The 17521-nt window shown below is 46.1% G+C and overlaps 1 protein-coding gene across 9 annotated transcripts in view; it reads left to right on the top strand.

Moving 5' to 3' along the window:
* The window catches only part of ARHGEF11 (Rho guanine nucleotide exchange factor 11), a 108267-nt gene that overhangs the window by 59985 nt on the left and 30761 nt on the right, over positions 1–17521 (top strand). For 6 of the 9 annotated variants that reach the window (XM_070467529.1, XM_070467530.1, XM_070467527.1 and 3 more), the window contains 11 exons: positions 1100–1114; positions 1442–1530; positions 2495–2593; positions 5533–5582; positions 5953–6010; positions 6585–6763; positions 7600–7671; positions 12895–13014; positions 14883–14928; positions 15496–15572; positions 16702–16839. In XM_070467529.1, coding sequence (XP_070323630.1) covers positions 1100–1114; positions 1442–1530; positions 2495–2593; positions 5533–5582; positions 5953–6010; positions 6585–6763; positions 7600–7671; positions 12895–13014; positions 14883–14928; positions 15496–15572; positions 16702–16839 — 943 coding nt within the window. The remainder of the gene's footprint in view (positions 1–1099; positions 1115–1441; positions 1531–2494; positions 2594–5532; positions 5583–5952; positions 6011–6584; positions 6764–7599; positions 7672–12894; positions 13015–14882; positions 14929–15495; positions 15573–16701; positions 16840–17521) is intronic. The other 3 variants (XM_070467528.1, XM_070467526.1, XM_070467531.1) reach the window with 2 other exon arrangements.

The following is a 17521-nucleotide window of genomic DNA, read 5'->3' as shown; positions in this document are numbered from 1 at the left end:
TATTGTATTTATTAGTTGAATAGTTAATACCTTCACATGACTTAGAGTTTAAATGGTAACAAATGAGAAGATAATGGAAAGATTGCAACTCCATCCCTTTGCCCCGGCACAGTTTCTCCCTCAGAGGTAGCCAATGATATATGTTTCTTTTGTACCCTTCCAGAGATATTTTGCACGTTTTATATATATATATAAACAAGCACATAAGCAAATCATTTTCTTCTCTCCTACCATCTACATAATTCTGCATCATGTTTTTTTCAATCAGTGTTTCTTGGAAACCATTCCTTATCATATATAAAGAGACCCCTCATTCTTTTATAGACTGAAGGCTGTGTTATTATATTGATATCCTGCAGTTTATTTAACCAGTCACCCACCGCAAACACTTAGATTCTTTGCAGTGTTTTGCCTTTGCACAAGGGCCTCCATGAAGACCCTTTTACATAGTCATATGCTGGATATGGCTAGGAGACGCCCTTTGGAGGGGCAGCAACTATTGATCAGGAACTGGCATCTCAGACACTTTTCTAAAAAGGAGAGGCATAGTAAAGATCTGAGCTTCTCCTGTTCCTGTAAGGCCCTGTTATTAGTTCTGGTTTGGTGATCCCTGGTACTTTGAGATTTTAGGTCTGTAATAGTTTCTAAGCAGGATGCCCTAAGCTGACTGTAGGAATGGAATTGGAATACTACCATCAAACAGACCCGATTTCTGTTCTCCATGGTACACACAAAATAAAGGGAATCTCAGAAGCTTGGGTCATCATTATACTCTGCCTTTCTAGAAAAGGGTTCAAATTGCCAGTTATCCAACAGGTGAAGTTGCCAGTTAGCCAACTAAAGGCCTGGTCACCCTCCTAGAGACACTTGTTTTGGAGAGGGATGAAGAGACAAAGCTAAAGTGAGGGCAAGTGTCTCTGCTACTGCCCCTTCCATCCTCTGCTGTGTCCTACAGGCCTGTGTGTGTTTTTGACCCTCCATCCTTGGCTTGCAGTCTCCCCTTCTTTGCAAATCATCACCTAAAACTAACTAGCCGTTTGTTTTTTCCTGTCTTTTTCTCGCATTCATTTTCTCCGCTGCGTCCGTTCTGTTCCATCAGCCCCATTGCAGCCTGGTAAGACCCACCACGCATGTGTCTCTGCACACCCTATCTTGCTATTGTCTCTTTGTTGCCTGACTCCAGGAAGGGCTATTTCCCTTGATGCCTTGCTGGGTATTAAAGAGATCGTGTTTGCTCTGCCAGCCTAGCTTTCCAGATAGCTGGTATTGCCCACGGTGTAGACATGGCCAGTCTCCCACCAGAGGGAGCGGGGTACAGAGCGAGAGGGTCAGTCTCTTGTTACCCAAGACTCAGGGCCCCTGTCAACAGAGCCTCCTTCTGCTAAAAGGGTGGTCTGTCCCTGCCCAGTTTGTTGATGTGCTTTTCTTACTCTTTCTCCAGGTTAAGTAGCCTGTCTTTGGGAGATTCAGCACCTGAACGCAAGTCCCCTTCTCACCACCGCCAGCCCTCTGACACATCTGAGACAGCAGGTAACCTTCTCAGGGCATCAGCACATAGGCACAGAGGTGTTCACCCATACAGACAGATCTGCATACCCTAGATAGAAGACAACTTAGCCTTTATATTGAGCTCATAATGTGCGCAAGGCATTGTGTTATGTGTTTTTACCAATTGTCTTACTCAGTTCTTTTATCAATGGTAGAAAGTAGATTTTATTATCCCTATTTTACAGATGAGGGAGCTGAGACACAAAGTGATTAAAAAATTTTCCAAGTGTGCAAACTTGTAAGAGACAAAACCAGGACCTGAAACCAGTAGGGTTTTAGCACTGGAACTCGTGCTTTCTCCATTACAGGAAACAGTAACACATACCTTCACAGTGTACAGTATCTAATACATGCCCACAGGGATGGAGTCTGTGGGCAGTTAAAGCCTGTCTTTCTTTTTTCCTACATTCTGTGTGTGGTCGTACATGTGGCAGAGGGGTTTTCTCTAGTCGTTTATCCTTCCCTGAATTATGGCACAGGGCCAGCCCCTCAGTTGCCCCCATGAGTTATCCATCTCTGCAGAGTCAGCACGCACAGGCGTCCCACCTTCTGTAGTCACTGAACGTGGTTTAATGGAGAACTTGCGGGTCACGTAGGCTTCTGTCCCAGGGTTGCAGCTCTGAGACATTAGTCTTCAGCCTGGAGTTGGCCAGGCCCCTTTTTTGGCCAGTCCCACCCAAACAAGTCTAAAGAGAGAGACAAACATCTCAATGCCTCAGAGAAGGGAATTTCTCGTATAGAATACAGAATAGGTGACGGGGTTTTGTCGATTGCTGCGGAAGGCATGCTTTGCAAGCGTGTGTTTGGACAGGCTGTCTGGGGATCCGGAAGGGCTCTTTGGAGGAGGAAACGCACTAGGGCACTGCTTGTTTGGCCCTGGCTTTTGTGCACTGACTCCCAGTGACAGACCCAGCTCAACCCCCTTCTCCTTCTCCCCTCTTGCCAGGTCTTGTTCAACGCTGCGTCATCATCCAAAAGGACCAGCATGGCTTCGGCTTCACAGTCAGCGGGGACCGAGTCGTTCTAGTGCAGTCTGTGCGACCTGGTGAGTGTTGTGTCTCCCTCGCCAACAGTGGACAGTTCTTACAAAGTCACCGTGGATGTGAAGTGCCATAGGACTTGGGGAACTTGCATGTGCCTTTGCTAGAGGCCTGGGCATCCTGCAGCATGCATGATCCATTCTAGAACTGGTTCCCCGGGCGCATCTGGGGAAGCCTTCACAATACTAAGTATTTCTAGGGATCACACCCCGGGCTTGATTCCCTGTTGGAAGTGTGGAAAAGGCAAAATAGCCCTCAGGTCATCAGGCAGGTGCCTGACTGCCCTCCAGGGGAGCTCCTTGTCCCAGGTTGGAAGATGCCGTGGAGAAATCGAAGACCCACTTTCTTCTTCTCACCTTCACATGACCTCGCTCCAGGCACAGATGGTTACTGTGCTGCAGCAGTTCGCAGTTGAGGCAGGCACTCTGTCCAGATGTCTTTGCAGATACAATTAGACTAAGTAATAAGTGACTGAAAGATGTATGTTGGACAGTACACAGGAAGAAAGAGTACTTGGGAGGTTGTGTTGTGGTAGTTTGTTTGAAGCATAGTATCTCCCTTCTTATTAGTTTGGGGAGCCTTCTCAAGAAGGAAATCGGATTTCAGGAGTAGTTTGAAAGATGGCCATAGAGAACACATTGACAAGATGGGAATTTGGTGGAAAGGTAGTAGAGAGTGGGAGGGCATTGTAAGCAAATCAGTTATGTATGGAAAAGCTTCAGGTATTGCAGAGCTCTGTAATGTCCGGTGGTAGAATCACTGTTGTAAAGTGACCCAGATTGAAGACTGTGAACAGGAAGGAGATGGCAGTGGCGAAGAATAGGAGGCAAGTATCTCTAAAGGGAGTGACCTCATTGTAGCAGATGGGATTGGGCCTGACAGCATGGTACATCCCAGGCAGGAAGAAGAGTACAAGAAAGGGGTAGGTAACCAGCAGCGTTTTCCTGCCAAGTGCAGTGCAAAATGGGAAGGATATGTGCTTTACTTAATTTTGGAAGAAATACTTAGAATTTATTTATGTGAAAGGTGAAAAGAGAATGTCAAATTCATGACCAAAATGAGGTATGTGGGCCATATGAGGATATAAATAATTAGCACTCCTTATGTTTGGGGGTTAACTTTTATCAGGGGGAGGTTTGTTTTTCATATCCTAGGGTAGAACTCTGAAAAGAAACTTCTTCTTTGCTTCCATATTCTCTCAAGGTTCCTGGACTAGGGTGAGAGAGAGCGATGGGACTGCCAGTAACTTGTACTTTGCCTCTGTGATCTCTTTGATACAGAATGTATGAGGATCCCCTCCAGTGAATTATGAGTTCAGGGCTCCTCCAATTTTTACCCCCTCTTAGGTCTGAGCAGAGTCAGACTCAGAGAGGAAAGAACAAAAGGATGGCTTGCAGTGAAATATGAGTTTTGGAAAATATGTGTATGAATGTGTATTTTGGGCAGGAGAAAGGAAGAGACCTCATTTGGATTGGCATCGAATTCACAAAAGTAACAACGCAGTTGTTATTATCTTTTCCAGACTGTAGCCTTCTCAGCTCACTGTTTCTCAAAGTGTAGTTCGTGCTCTGCCCCATCAGAATCACCTAGGCCCTTAGGGTGATTGAAATCCTCATTCCAGGGCCCAAGTCCTAAAGTACTGGATCACTCTCTGACAAGGGGGCCAAGGAAGATGCTTTCTGACAAATTCTTCTGGTGATTCTCATGCTTACTGAAGTCTATAACTTCTTCTCTAATTCCTTTACTCTGAAAAGTTTAAATTTTTTTAAATCACTAAGTTATTAGTGTTTCATGCATTCAGGCAAAATCACTCTTCCTCTCCACCTTTAATTTCTAGATGACAGTGTAAAAGAGAGTTTTCAAGCTAGTACTTTTCCCACAAATAGCACACTTTAGATTGGGTAGTCTGGGTCCCAATACTGAAAAGCCAAATTGGAATGTAGTCATCACTGTAATTTCTCTTTTTGGACTAGAAACATATAGATGTACTTCGTGGGAGTTTTGTTTTGATCAGGCAAATGCAACTTACGGATTTAATGACCATCGGGGCAAATTTACAAAAAACATAGTTTTTATGCTTCCCACGAACTTTTCAGCATAAGTGTTTCCTGTGCTTTGTGAGTACTACTTAGCTCATTTAAAACTACATTTTGCCCTCCATATCCGCGAGTTTCAAATCTGAGAATTCTACATCCATAGATTCAACCAACTGCGGCTCAGAATTTCCATCTGCAGTTAGTTCAATCATCGGATGTGAAACCGGAAGGTATTGTACTATGCCATTTTACGTAAGGGACTTCAGCATCTGCAGGAGGTCCTAGAATTAATCCCCAGTGGATACCCAGGGACGACTATACATGGTGGTCAGAACCGCTGCGGCTGCAGAACCATTTTTTAACAGAAGATAGAGCAGTGATCCTTATCTTCCTTAGTGCTAGGAACACCCAGAATGTCTTTATGAACCTCTCAGGGCTTAGGGACCATGATTTGAAAACTCTTGTTGCAATTGTTTTCTCATATTCCTCTTAATAATTACTTCAACAGTTATTTAATACAGTAAACTCGTTGTTCCCACTGGATAATAGAAATAAACTCTTATTTGACCTTGGAACATATCCAGACACATTCAAATAAAGCACACATTGCTCTCCCCGGAGTCTGGCCCTGCCTCTCTGTCAGTGTGGCCTGGCTCTCAGAGGAGAAGTCTGCTTCTGAGCCAGGTGGCAAAAAGAACAGGAGATGTGACCTCGGACAGTCCAGTCTAGCTCAAAGGTAGTGTGGCACTGGGGCAGAATAGGATACACACCCAGCATGTGAAATACTTAACACAGAGGGAAGAAGAGATTGGAGGGGGAAGGTGATTTGGCAGGTTCATGGGTGGAGATTCAGTGACCTCTGGAAAGGTGGTGGGTCTCCACTGACCAGGCCTTCTGCTTCCTTACAGGAGGTGCAGCCATGAAAGCCGGTGTGAAAGAAGGTGACCGGATCATCAAAGTGAGTGAAATTCCCTCTCTGGGCGATCCACCCCCCCCCCCCCCCCCCCCCGGTGGGGGAGGCGGGGTGCAGGGTCATTTCTGTCCTTGGCCCGTCCTGTACACTTGCGTTTTCATAGCATCTGTCGTCAGCCGCTGACCGGGAGGGTGGTCCCATGAGAATGAGTAGTATACCGTGACAGAGGGTGGGGACTAAGATAGCTGGGTTCCATATTCTAGGCCCTCCTTGACTGTGACTAAGTTCTACAACAAGTTTTACTATACTAAAGAGCCCTGATAAATGGCTCCCTAAAGAAGTAGCTTTGACCTAGGAAAACGATCCCCTAGGCTTCCACAGCCATGATTCAGTCATGTCATTTGTCTCCCAACAGGTGAACGGCACCATGGTGACCAATAGCTCACACCTGGAGGTGGTGAAGCTCATCAAATGTGAGTTGGAGAGAGGTGACAATGAAAGAAAGCCGGGGAGCAGACGCGCTGGGGGCACGGGGGAAGCAGGCCTGTCGACCCAGCAGGGCTCCTCTGTAGGTGGGAGGCGGCTGGAGTCGTTAATCTTGGCCTGATCATCATAGACTGCCCCAGTTCCCCGCTGTCCTTTCAGGGGGAGACGCTATTAATCTCTCATCCGACATGTTTATTTTTCTACCCATCTTTGCACTACCTTTTCATCATGTTCTACTGAGACCAAGTCTCACTCAAATACCACTCACTCCCCTCTCCCAGTCCTGAGAAACCAGGGACTGAGTGGGCAACTCCCAAGAAGTTGTGGGTGGGGTTTTGGTTGAGGTCTCTGCCTGAGGAACGGGAAGGAAAGGAGCCTTGTGCTGATGCAGGATGGAAGGACGGGAATTAGAGAACAGGTGGGGCATTAAAAATGAGGAGAACTTTACCTATAGAAGTATAAGCTTAATGGAAGGGGAAGGAAGAGCTCCCTGCTTTGTACCTGGGTGTCTGCTGTTGCAAACAGTACCACTTGAGCAGCCCTCTGTTTGTCTTCCTCCAGCTGGTGCCTATGTTGCTCTCACCCTCCTGGGCTCTTCACCCTCATCCGTTGGTGTCTGTGGACCCCAGCAGGACCCAGCCCCAGCAGGAGCTCCCCGAGTCACCCCGGTGATCCCCCCCCCGCCACCTCCTCCACCTCTGCCACCTCCACAGCGCATCACAGGTCCCAGACCTCTGCAGGTAACAGTCCTCCTGCTCCTCTCCTCATTCTGTGTCCCTTTGAAGAGCTGCCCATTGAAATGGAAGCAGGTTAAATTGAATGGCATGCCAGTAGGAAGAGACAAGAAAAAGAACTATATGAAGGCCATCAAAAAGTGGAACAAAATGAGAACTGCATTAAAACAGCATTCATGCCTTAGTGTCCTCTTTCTGTGTAAGTGCATATGCGGTTTATCAGGCAGCAGCATGCAGTGTGTTTCCTGTGTGCGTGCAGGACTCTGAGGAGGCCCTTTGAGAATGTTCCTCTCCATCGGGGCGAGGGTGCACACCTCCAGGCATGGTCAGAGGAGTCTGTAAAGACTGTTAACAGTCACTGTTGCAAAGGTGTGGAATAAGTCAAGGAGTAAAGGAGAGGCTTCCTGGGGAAAAAGATGGCCTGGAGGAACGAAATGTGGAGCTCAGTCTACAGGGGAGAATCAGGAAAGAGCAAGACTAGTAGGAGGAGAACCCAAGGACCAATATAACCTGTGTAAGGAGTTGAAAAGGACTAGAGGCAGAGAGTAACAGGGAGCAGGATTTTCTGATCAGAAGGAAGAGTGACCAGCAAGTCCTAGAAGACTTTAGAGAGCAATTTGATACCAGATGTGATTACAGTCAGGGTTTCTAGGAAGTTAGGAGTGATATCAAAATAAGATTTTATGTTTATTGAATTCCAGTGAGATAGTGTTATACAAAACATTCTTACAGCCCAGGCTATCCCGTCGTAGCTTCCCTTGCCTAGGAATCATCTGGTAGAGGAGAAGAAAGCTATTGATTTGGTCCCCAACTCTCACTACTGTCATGTTTTCCACTCTTAGGATCCCGAGTTTCAAAAACATGCCACCCAGATCCTTAGGAATATGCTGAGACAGGAGGAAAAAGAGCTACAGGTAAGGTCACTGCTGAGGGTAGACTGGCCATTGCCTTCATGAAATAATACTTTATCAAAGCAATCTACCAAAGTGTACAACTTAATTTGCAGGCCATACACTATCACAGGAAAACCTTAATGTCAAACCTCAGGACCTCTAAAGAATTGTCATAGGCCAGTGGAATTTGTTAAAGCAGAATTTGATGCAGAGAGACTTCCAGGCCTGGGCAGTGATGTGCAGGGAGAACAAGAAGTTTAATCTGGCTGGAAGGAAATGACCGGATTCCGATAATAGCTGTGGCTTACAGCGAGCTCCTGGCCCCTTCATTTCAGTTCTGTTATGCCCACTGTATGTAAAGCGTTGTTTTAATTCCTAAAAGATTAGATAGTTCTTGCCCTCAACATGTTTACAGTATCATGGAGAAAATTCATGTTACAGCAGGAAAAAGGGTGGGAGGGACAAGGAAGAGAGCAGATCATTGTTATTGATTAACAATGGGAGACGTGAGGGAAACTTCACTGAGAAAATTGTGTTTCAGCTGGGCCTTGAAGCGTAGGGCTTCAATAAGCAAAAGAGATGGGGAAGAGAATGCTGAGAATGGACAGCATAGCTCCCAGGCACCAAGACATGAAAATATACTCATTTACTTAACAAACATTAAGTTCCTGCTGTGTGCTAGATACTGTGTGTGCTGCAGTGGAGATGGGGACCAGTGCTAGGGACAAAGGTTAGAATGGTTATAAAGTTAAGTGAGAGATGAACCTTTCCTTTAAGGAGTTTATAAGCTAGTAGACTATCAATGGATGAATGAAGGAAGAGTTGAATTGCAATATAATAAGTGCTGATACTAATATTTTGATACATGTCATAGAGTAATCAAGATAGTGTGGTACTGGTATAAGGATAGACCTGTAAATCAGTGAAATAGAATTCAGAGTCCAGAGATTAACCCATCCATCTGTGGTCAGTTGGTTTTTTAAAAAGTGTCAAGAGAGTTCAGTGAAGAAAGAATAGTCTTTTCAACAAATGGTTCTGGGACAACAGGATATCTGTGCAAAGAATGAATTTGGATTATTACTTCACACAGTAAATAAATTTAAACACAGTAATAAAATTTAGGTCAAAATGAATCAAAGACTTAAGTATAAGAGTGAAAACTATTTTTAAGAACTATGGTAGAAAACATGGGTGTTTATTCCTTGATAAACCACTTGGACTAGACAGTGCTTTCTTAGCTATGACACCAAAAGCGAAAATAACAAAAAAAAAAAAAAACTGAGAAGATAAATTAGACTTCATCAAAATTGAAAGCTTTTGTGCATCAAAGGACACTAAAGTAAAATGACAACCACAGAATAGGAGAAAATATTTGCAGCTCATATAGGTCACAGTTCATTTCAGTTCAGTCGCTCAATTGTGTCCGACTCTTTGCGGCCCCATGGACTGCAGCACATCGGGCCTCCCTGTCCGTCACCAAATCCTGGAGTTTACCCAAATTCACATCCATTGAGTCAGTGATGCCATCCAACCATCTCATCCTCTGTCGTCCCCTTCTCCCGCCTTAACCTTTCCCAGCATCAGGGTCTTTTCCAATGAGCCAGTTCTTTGCATCAGGTGGCCAAAGTGTTGGGAGTTTCAGCTTCAGCAGTAGTCCTTCCAATGAACGCTCAGGACTGATCTCCTTTAGGATGGACTGGTTGGATCTCCTTGCAGTCCAAGGGACTCTCAAGAGGCTTCTCCAACACCACAGTTCAAAAGCATCAATTCTTCGGTGCTCAGCTTTCTTTATAGTCTAACTCTCACATCCATACATGGCCACTGGAAAAACCATAGCCTTGACTAGACGGACCTTTGTTGGCAAAGTAATGTCTCTGCTTTTAAATATGCTGTCTAGGTTGGTCATAACTTCCCTTCCAAGGAGTAAAGGTCTTTTAATTTCATGGCTGCAGTCATCATCTGCAGTGATTTTAGAGCCCAAAAGAATAAAGTCAGCCACTGTTTGCACTGTTTCCCCATCTATTTGCCATGAACATATAGGTCTAGTACCTGAATATGTAATACATACTTAAAAATCAACCCAGTTTAAAAGTTAGCTAAGAATTTGAATAGACAGTCCAATAAAGAAGACATACAAATGGCCAGTAAATACGTGAAAAGATGCTCAGTATCATTAGTCATTAGAAAGAGGCCAGCCAATACTTTGAGATACCACTGCACACCCACTTGGGTTGCCAGAGCCAAAATAACAGTCGTTGGTGAAAATGTGGAGAAATTGGAGAAATGTTGGGTTTTTTTTTTTTTTTAATGTTTGTTTATATTTTGTCTACATATTCACTGTCCTGCTCTACCCCCACCATTGATGCGAAAATGTAAAACGGTGCAGCCAGTTTGGCAATTCTTCAGAATGTTAAACACAGAAATATGATCTGTCAACTCCATGAACCTAAGTATATACCCAAGAGAGTTCAAAGCATAGAACCTCTTATGTGAACATTCATAATAGCATTTATTAATTGCATAATAGCCAGAAGGTGGAAACCACCCAGATTCTCATTAACTGATGTGTAGATGAACAAAATATGTTCTCTCCATAAAATGGGATATTATTCAACCATATAAAAGAGTGAGGGACTGATGCATGCTTTGATATGGAAGAATCCTGAAAACGTACCAGGTGAGAGAAGCCAGACACCAAAGGCCACATACTGTATGATTCCGTTTATGTGCAAATCCAGAAGAGGTAAATCCATAAAAACAGAAAATAAATCAGTGGTTGCCTGGAGATGGAGGAAGGGAGAAATTGGGAGTGACTGCTTTCTTGTAGGGTTGGAAGGAAGTGTTCTGGAATTAGATAGTGGAGATGTTTGTACAGCTCTGTGCATATAGTAAAAATCACTGGATTATATACTTTAAAATGGTGAATTTATGTGAATTATATGTCGATAATAATTTTTAAATTATTTAAATTATAAAAAGAAGGAATAATTAATTACACAATGATCAGAGAAGGTTCATGAGACGACATTTCAGTTGCGCTCAGTCTGTTTTACTCTGGAAAGTACTTTGGGCCGTCAGTAACATGATGAGCTTGAAGTTTATTCTGAAAGCAGTGGGAATTGATCCAACGATTTGAGTAGGGGAGTGATCACATCCTCAAATCTGTGTTCTTTAGAAAAGTGTAATAAGTGGATTGACACATAAGGAAACCTTCTCGGAGGCTGTTAGAGTACATAAGAAGTGTATCAACTAGAAGGGAGAAGTAAAGGAGAAGAAAGAAAAGATAGCCCCAGGTTTGGGTGCCTGGATAGATGGTGACGCCATTGACGGAGTGAGACCGAGGAGAGAAGGATTAGGGGAAAGAAGTGGCGGTAGGCTTTGGCTGTACTGAGTTTAAAGCAGCCATGGGAGGTTCAGGTAAAAAGACCACCCTCCAGGCACATGGAGATAACAAGGATGAACCTCAGAAGAAAAGATTGGATTTTGAAATATTGTTAGAGATCCGGGTAGCCTCAGCATGCAGGTGGCAGTTGAAATTTGGGACTAGATAACATCACCAAGGACAGAGAAGAGGAGAGAGCTGAGGGTGGAATTCCAGAGCTTCTGTGCTTCTGTGGCACACGCATCAACCTGTAAACAGTCGCTGCTGTATTAGTATTTTAATTATTTGCTTGTCCTCCTCTATATTGGCCTGAGTTCCTGAGGGCCAGGTCCATGCCTCCGTTGGCATATTCCTCCAGCACAGCTGGAACAGGGCCTGGCGTGTGTCAGCTTTGTCGATGCTTGCAGAGCTGAAGGCTCACCTAGATTTAAGAGAGGAGGCAGGGGTAAATCTACAGCTGGGGGAGGGGTGTGACCCCAGTCAGTGTCAAGTGAAAAGTCAGAAGAGGACAGCGTTTTGAGGAGGTGGGTATTTAAAGAGCTCTGGTGAGATGAGGACTAGAAAGAAATCACTGGATTTCAGAAGAGCATGTCGATGGGAGGAACTAAACTGTGTCTGTTGGTGAGTGACTAGAAGGCTAAGAAGCCTGGGCTCTACATAGAGACTCCTGTTTGAAAGCATGTTGGCTGTAAAAGGAGGGAGAAAAGAATGAGGCAGTGGCTTGAAGACTAATCAGAGTTGATGGAGAAGGTTTTGGTGTAGTAGTTTGTTTCGTTTTAGGACAGGAAACTTGAGCTTTTTTATAGGATGAAGGGAAGGAGCCATTGGAATAAGGAAACTTTGAGGATATGTAAATGATGCCCAAGAGGAGCCCTGAGGCTGTTGGAGGCACTAACCTTGTACAGGATTTAGACGGAGTTTCTCTTCTAAGGCAGAGGGTAAGGGTAGCTGCGGACGCTTTGAAATGGAGTGAAGTTGGGAACATTGTTAGCAGATGATGGTATCTGCAGAGACTAAGAGGAGGGCTGAGGGCTTGAGAGTCATGGAGAAGACGAAACAGCAACTACGAGGGGTCACAGGGAGGTTCCAGATGAGCTTAGAGAAAATGTGCACCCAGTGTCTATGTAACTATTTAACCCACCAGCTTCATTGAGCATTTCCTATTGTAGTAAAATAATACTAGCTGCTGTGCATTCAGTCAAGTAGTTACGCACCAGACCTTCTGCTCAGCACTTTACATACATAATCTCTTTCATAGCCTACATCCATCCCCAGAGGCAGGTACCACATCTCCATTTGATCTATGAGGAGGTAGTCAAGCTTGCCCAGGTCTACACAGCTAGTAAGCAGAGGTGCCAGCGTTCAGAGGCAGGCCTCCCTGACTGCAAAGCCCAAGCTGTGTGCTGAAAGGATGCTAGATCAGTGTCAGTGGTTCCCAGCTACAGGGCTGGGGGACGGGGGTGCTGGCTTCCTTGGTCCACGCTTCTTCGTCTTAACTCCGTGGTTCTCACTGTATGTTTCCTCCTTAGCGTTTCTGTGTGTGCTGTCTGGCCGGTCACTTAAATATCTGAGTCTTGAGCTGCGGTCAAGGAAGACCTCACTTAGCACGTAGGCCTTAAGGCCAGGTCAGGTCAGGCCCGGCCTCTGTGTCCTGTCTTCCCTGCCGTCGCCCCCTGTGTTCCCTTTCTGTCCACGTGGCCTCCTCCGGAGTGGCACACAGCTCCTCCGAGGCAGAGATCTGCTCTCTCTCCCCTTTGTTGTGGGATAACTGCCTGCTCCCCCCGTGAGTCGTCGGTCTCTACTAACCGCTCCTCTGCCTTTTCCCTCCTTGTCCCCCTCGCCCCCGCCCGCCCCGCCCCCAGCGTATCTGTGAGGTGTATAGCCGGAACCCCGCCAGCCTGCTGGAAGAGCAGATCGAAGGCGCCCGGCGGCGAGTCACTCAGTTACAGCTGAAGATCCAGCAGGAGACTGGTGGCTTAGTGGTGAGTGATGGCAGGCTTAGCTCTAGGAAGGGCTCGTGCAGGTGGCCGGAGGGGAGTGTGAGGGAGCAGGCTAGGACAGAGGCTTCCCGGGTCACACAGGACCCGGGGCGGAACCAGTGTGTGTTAGTGCTTCACGAAGAGACAGAGGTCGGCGGGTCTTCATGTAGCACCGCGGAGACTGGCCACCGTCCTGACACTGGGGACCCCATGGAAAGGGATGGCCTGTTTCTTGCCCTCCAGCAGCTTATAGTTGCAATGGAAAGGGAAAGAAATATGCAGTAAATCAGACTGTCAGCTTTAACTTGCTGATTATCCATCCCCTGCTGGGTAGTTGCCTCATAGATGAGGTATATTCCAACACTAATTTTACTCATTATTCACCCGGTAGCTTTTCCTGTCACCTCGCCCTCCAGTAATAGGTCTTCTCAAAGTAACGCGAGCACTTCTAAAAGTCAGCCTAAGTAAAGGGACCCCAGGCAGTTGAGAGGGATCTGTCGCGACAGCTAACCACACCGCAGGAAATTCTCGGGAGGAGAAGCCTCCTCATCTGTCCTAGTCAGGGACTCGACGCTTCATTAGTGTCTTAGTTCTGTCCATCAGGCCTTCATTCTTTGGGTAAATAGGAAGGAACTCTCCAGACACTTTAAGATCTCCAAGAACAATATTTGCCAAAATCAATAGAAATTATTTGAGGATTATCTACTTTCTTTTTCAGACCATCCAGATCAAAAAAGTCTGGGAAACACAAGCCAAACGATTTAAACTTTTACTTTCTGAAGAATTTCTCAGTATCACATGGTTGATAGAAGGTCAGGTTTAGGATTCAGACCATCTGGATTCACCTCCCAGCTATAGGGCTCACCAGCTTTAAGACTCTTGGGCAAGTGACTCCGTGATTCCCTGGAAAGGGACTTCCCTGACAGTCCAGTGGTTAAGAGTGCACCTCCCAATGCAGGGAGGGTACAGGTTCAACCCCAGGTCAGGGAGTTAGAATCCCACATGCCCCAAAACATGAAACAGAAGCAATACTGTAACATATTCAGTAAAGGCCTTAAAAAATAAAAATAAGAATCCCTGGGAGCCTTGGTGTCCTCATTTATGAAATGGAGATACGGCAGGATCTGCCTGATGGTGTTACTGTCAGAATTAAGGATGCCCTCAGGACGGGGCTAGTGTGTGTCTGCTGCTGCCGCTGCCCTTGTGCTCGTGTGCTGTGTAGGTGATGAGTCTGAAACACTCAGCTTGGAATCTGGGGGTCTGAGCGTCAACCCTTGCTTTATAGTTTACCTGCTGCGTAGCTTGGGCAAGTTGCTTAAGATCTCTGGGCTTCTGTTTGCTCATTTATAACATGGGAGTACCATACCTGCCTCCGAGTTATTAAAAAAAAACCAAAAGCTAAATGAGATGTAGACAAGAGTGCTTCATAAACAGTGAAGCATTGGCGACATTATTCCCCCCACAGTGGCTCGTCAGCCCCAGGCCAGTGCCTGTCAGTCTTCACAGATGTTTAGAGGCAGAGCTTTGCATCTGCGGGAGCTTTTCATACTCCTTGATGGTTCGGAAGTTCTTTCAGTGACGAGCCCAACTGAGGCAGTAGATGCTTTGAGGTCCAGGGAGAGAAATCAAGTAAGTTTTTAGAATTTCGCCACTAGTAAAGCTCCCTTTTCACCATTAGGGGTCACCATTCTCCTTAAATTGTGCAAATGAAGCAATAGCTCTTCTACCTGGGCATTTGTAAGGCAGTGAGGAAGAGGCCACTGACTGTAAGCAGATGTCGTCTGCTGAGACTGAGGGATGGGTTGGTGGGAGGGGACAGTAGGGGGAGAGGTTCACAGCGTTCACCCCCCTCCGACCTCTCTCCCTTTTAGGACACACTTCCCGCGTATGGCGACACCAGCCAGAGGTCGTCAGAAGGTGAGTCCCCTCAGCATCCCTTTTTGCTCTGGCACATCTCTGGTTCACATTTCTTACCTATCGTCCCCTCTCTTTGGGGCACATTCAGAGGGGGAAATACAGTCCCTGCCTCCAAGAAATAGAGTAATAAGAGAAAGCAGTCCAAGTGACAGGGAAACGAATGTACAACCAACAGCCCTGGATAGATAAGTGCCGAGGAGATGCTAGAATGATGGTGGTCCAGACAACAGCGTGTCTGCCAGCACCTGGCAGCTCGGAGCTCAAGAGGTGCTGTCATAAGAAGAAATGGATGGGAACCAGAAGAGGGTAGGGATGAGCTGAGGGCTCGGACTTGTTGGGAGGTGAAGCTATGGAGGATTATTCTAGAAGGTGACACGGCCTGGGCACAGGTGTGCGGATAGGTGAAAGCTAGGTGTCCAAAGTCTCAGGAGAGCTAAAGGGAAGCTGGGAAAGACGGACCAGTGGCAGGCTCGCCCTCCTGCAGTGGGCACAGGTTCCTGGAATAAAGGCCTTTCTCTCCCCCAGGCCACAGCTCCTTCCTCACCATGTAAACTCTTTCCTTCCCAGGCCGACTCTCTCTGGATTCCCAGGAAGGGGATAGTGGCTTGGACTCCGGCACAGAACGCTTTCCTTCCCTCAGCGAGGTGAGTGCCCAGGCCGGAGGCAGCCCCGTTTAAAACCATGCATTCAGTGTCCCCTCTCTGGACATCAGTAGGTTCTCTGCTCACCACATGCACCGAGGCCTATCGCCTGTCATCTGGGCCCTCTGCTGTAGTTCTGGTTCCAAGGGTTTTAGTCATTCTGTTGTAAGTTCTAAAGAAAAAGGGTGGGGGGGACGGGAATGCATCCTACATGCAAGATCATCAAATCTGGCTTCTATTTTATCATAGTCATCTCTGTTATATAGAGTTGGGTGGAGAAGAGAGGCTGTCGCATTAATTGTAGCAAGCCTTGTTTCAGTGTAAGAGGACAGAGACAGAAATTCTGTACAACAGTGACTGGACCAAAACCATGTCTGCACCTGGCTGCAGATAGCATCATCTTAGAGTAAAACAGCAAACTCGGCCTAATCGGAAGTGGCAGCTTCTCTGTCTTAGTCATAGATCTTTTACTTGAACAGCTTGTCTTCTCTGGAGTGGTCAGAAGAGCTTCAGGCTTTGGCCTCAGAAGTGGTCTTCTCCGTGTTCTCAGTCTGCATATGTTAATTGCAGATATGAACTGGGAATATAAAAGTTAGAGTGAATAGAAGAAGTAATAACAGTGTTATCAAAATATTTACTTGGCCAGCTTAATGAAATAAGTAAGTAATTGAAAACATGTTTAAAACCTGATTTTAAATGATGGTTAGAATTTTATTTCTTTACTGCTCCTGCCCGTTTGTGGGAATATGATGAATGTATGTGGAAGGCTCAGTATGTCGGAAAGACACCAGGGGCGAGGAGGGTCCTAAATAATCCACAGTAGACACACCCCTGCGGGCTCCACGTCTGGAAGCAGTGGGGCCTCGTGGGCAGTGGTGTGAGGCTGCCTGGGGAATACGGCGTTGCTAACTATCCGATCTTCAGCAAGTCCTGGAGCCTCTCCAAGTCTTAGTTTCTTTGTGCGAGAAGTGGGAGGAATAATAGCTTCTACCTCAGAGGGCTGTTGTAAGCATTAAATGAGGTAATACACAACCAGGCACAGAGTAAGTACTAAATTTTTATTAGCCGATGAGCAGAGCCCTGAGGGTCTTCTGGGCGAGCTTCTGCCTCACAGAGTTCTCTGTTCCTCTAGTCCTTGGTGAATCGGAACTCGGTCCTGTCAGACCCTGGGCCGGACAGTCCGCGGACCTCCCCTGTGACCATGGCCCGGCTGGCGCAGCGCCACCAGCGGCAGGGCTCAGACGCACCAGCCCCCCCCAGCAGCGACCAGGTGGGTGACCAGAGCCGCTCCGGGCTTTCTCCTTTCCCTCTTTGCAGAACTGGGCTCCCCACACATGGCCTTGGACGATCAGACTGAACCCTGTTTAGAGGTGGACACTGGCTAAAGGACAGATAGTGAAGGAAGAACATGGTGTAAATACATACACAGGAGAATGGCTGTCTTGAGTTTTTGGGTGAAGAGTCAGTGAATACATCTGTAGGGAAGTGATGTCCAAGGAGCAGATTGCTGCTTTTTTTTTTTTTTGGTAGTTAGTATTCCTTTTATTTCTTTTTTATTTTTTATTATTTTTTTTCTTTTTATTTTAATGTCTGTATAGAATAGGAAATAGATTTGTTCAGTGTTTCTCCAGAATAGTAATTTTCAACCTTCTGTTTCTTGAGCAAAGTTCCTTTCTTGAGCAAAATCTTACTATTTGGCCCCCTAACATAGAAAGCACATTAAAGCTCACTACCTGGAACTTTTCCTAATCAGCCACCCCACTTTGGCCCCCGACCTCAGGAGTTCTTCTCTGGAGCCCTAAGGTTCTGCAGAACATGATTTGAAAGCTACTAATTTCAAGGGTAACTAGGTCCAGAGGGAGATTTTAGGGAGACAGGTTTTGGCTCCATACAAAAAGCTTGCAAAGAATCTGAGCTGTAAGACAATGGAATGGTCTGACTTGAGAGCCAGG

Source organism: Odocoileus virginianus, chromosome 5 (assembly GCF_023699985.2).
Source record: "Odocoileus virginianus isolate 20LAN1187 ecotype Illinois chromosome 5, Ovbor_1.2, whole genome shotgun sequence".
In the NCBI taxonomy this organism is placed as follows: Eukaryota; Metazoa; Chordata; class Mammalia; order Artiodactyla; family Cervidae; genus Odocoileus; species Odocoileus virginianus.
This window is presented reverse-complemented; position numbering and strand designations above follow the sequence as displayed.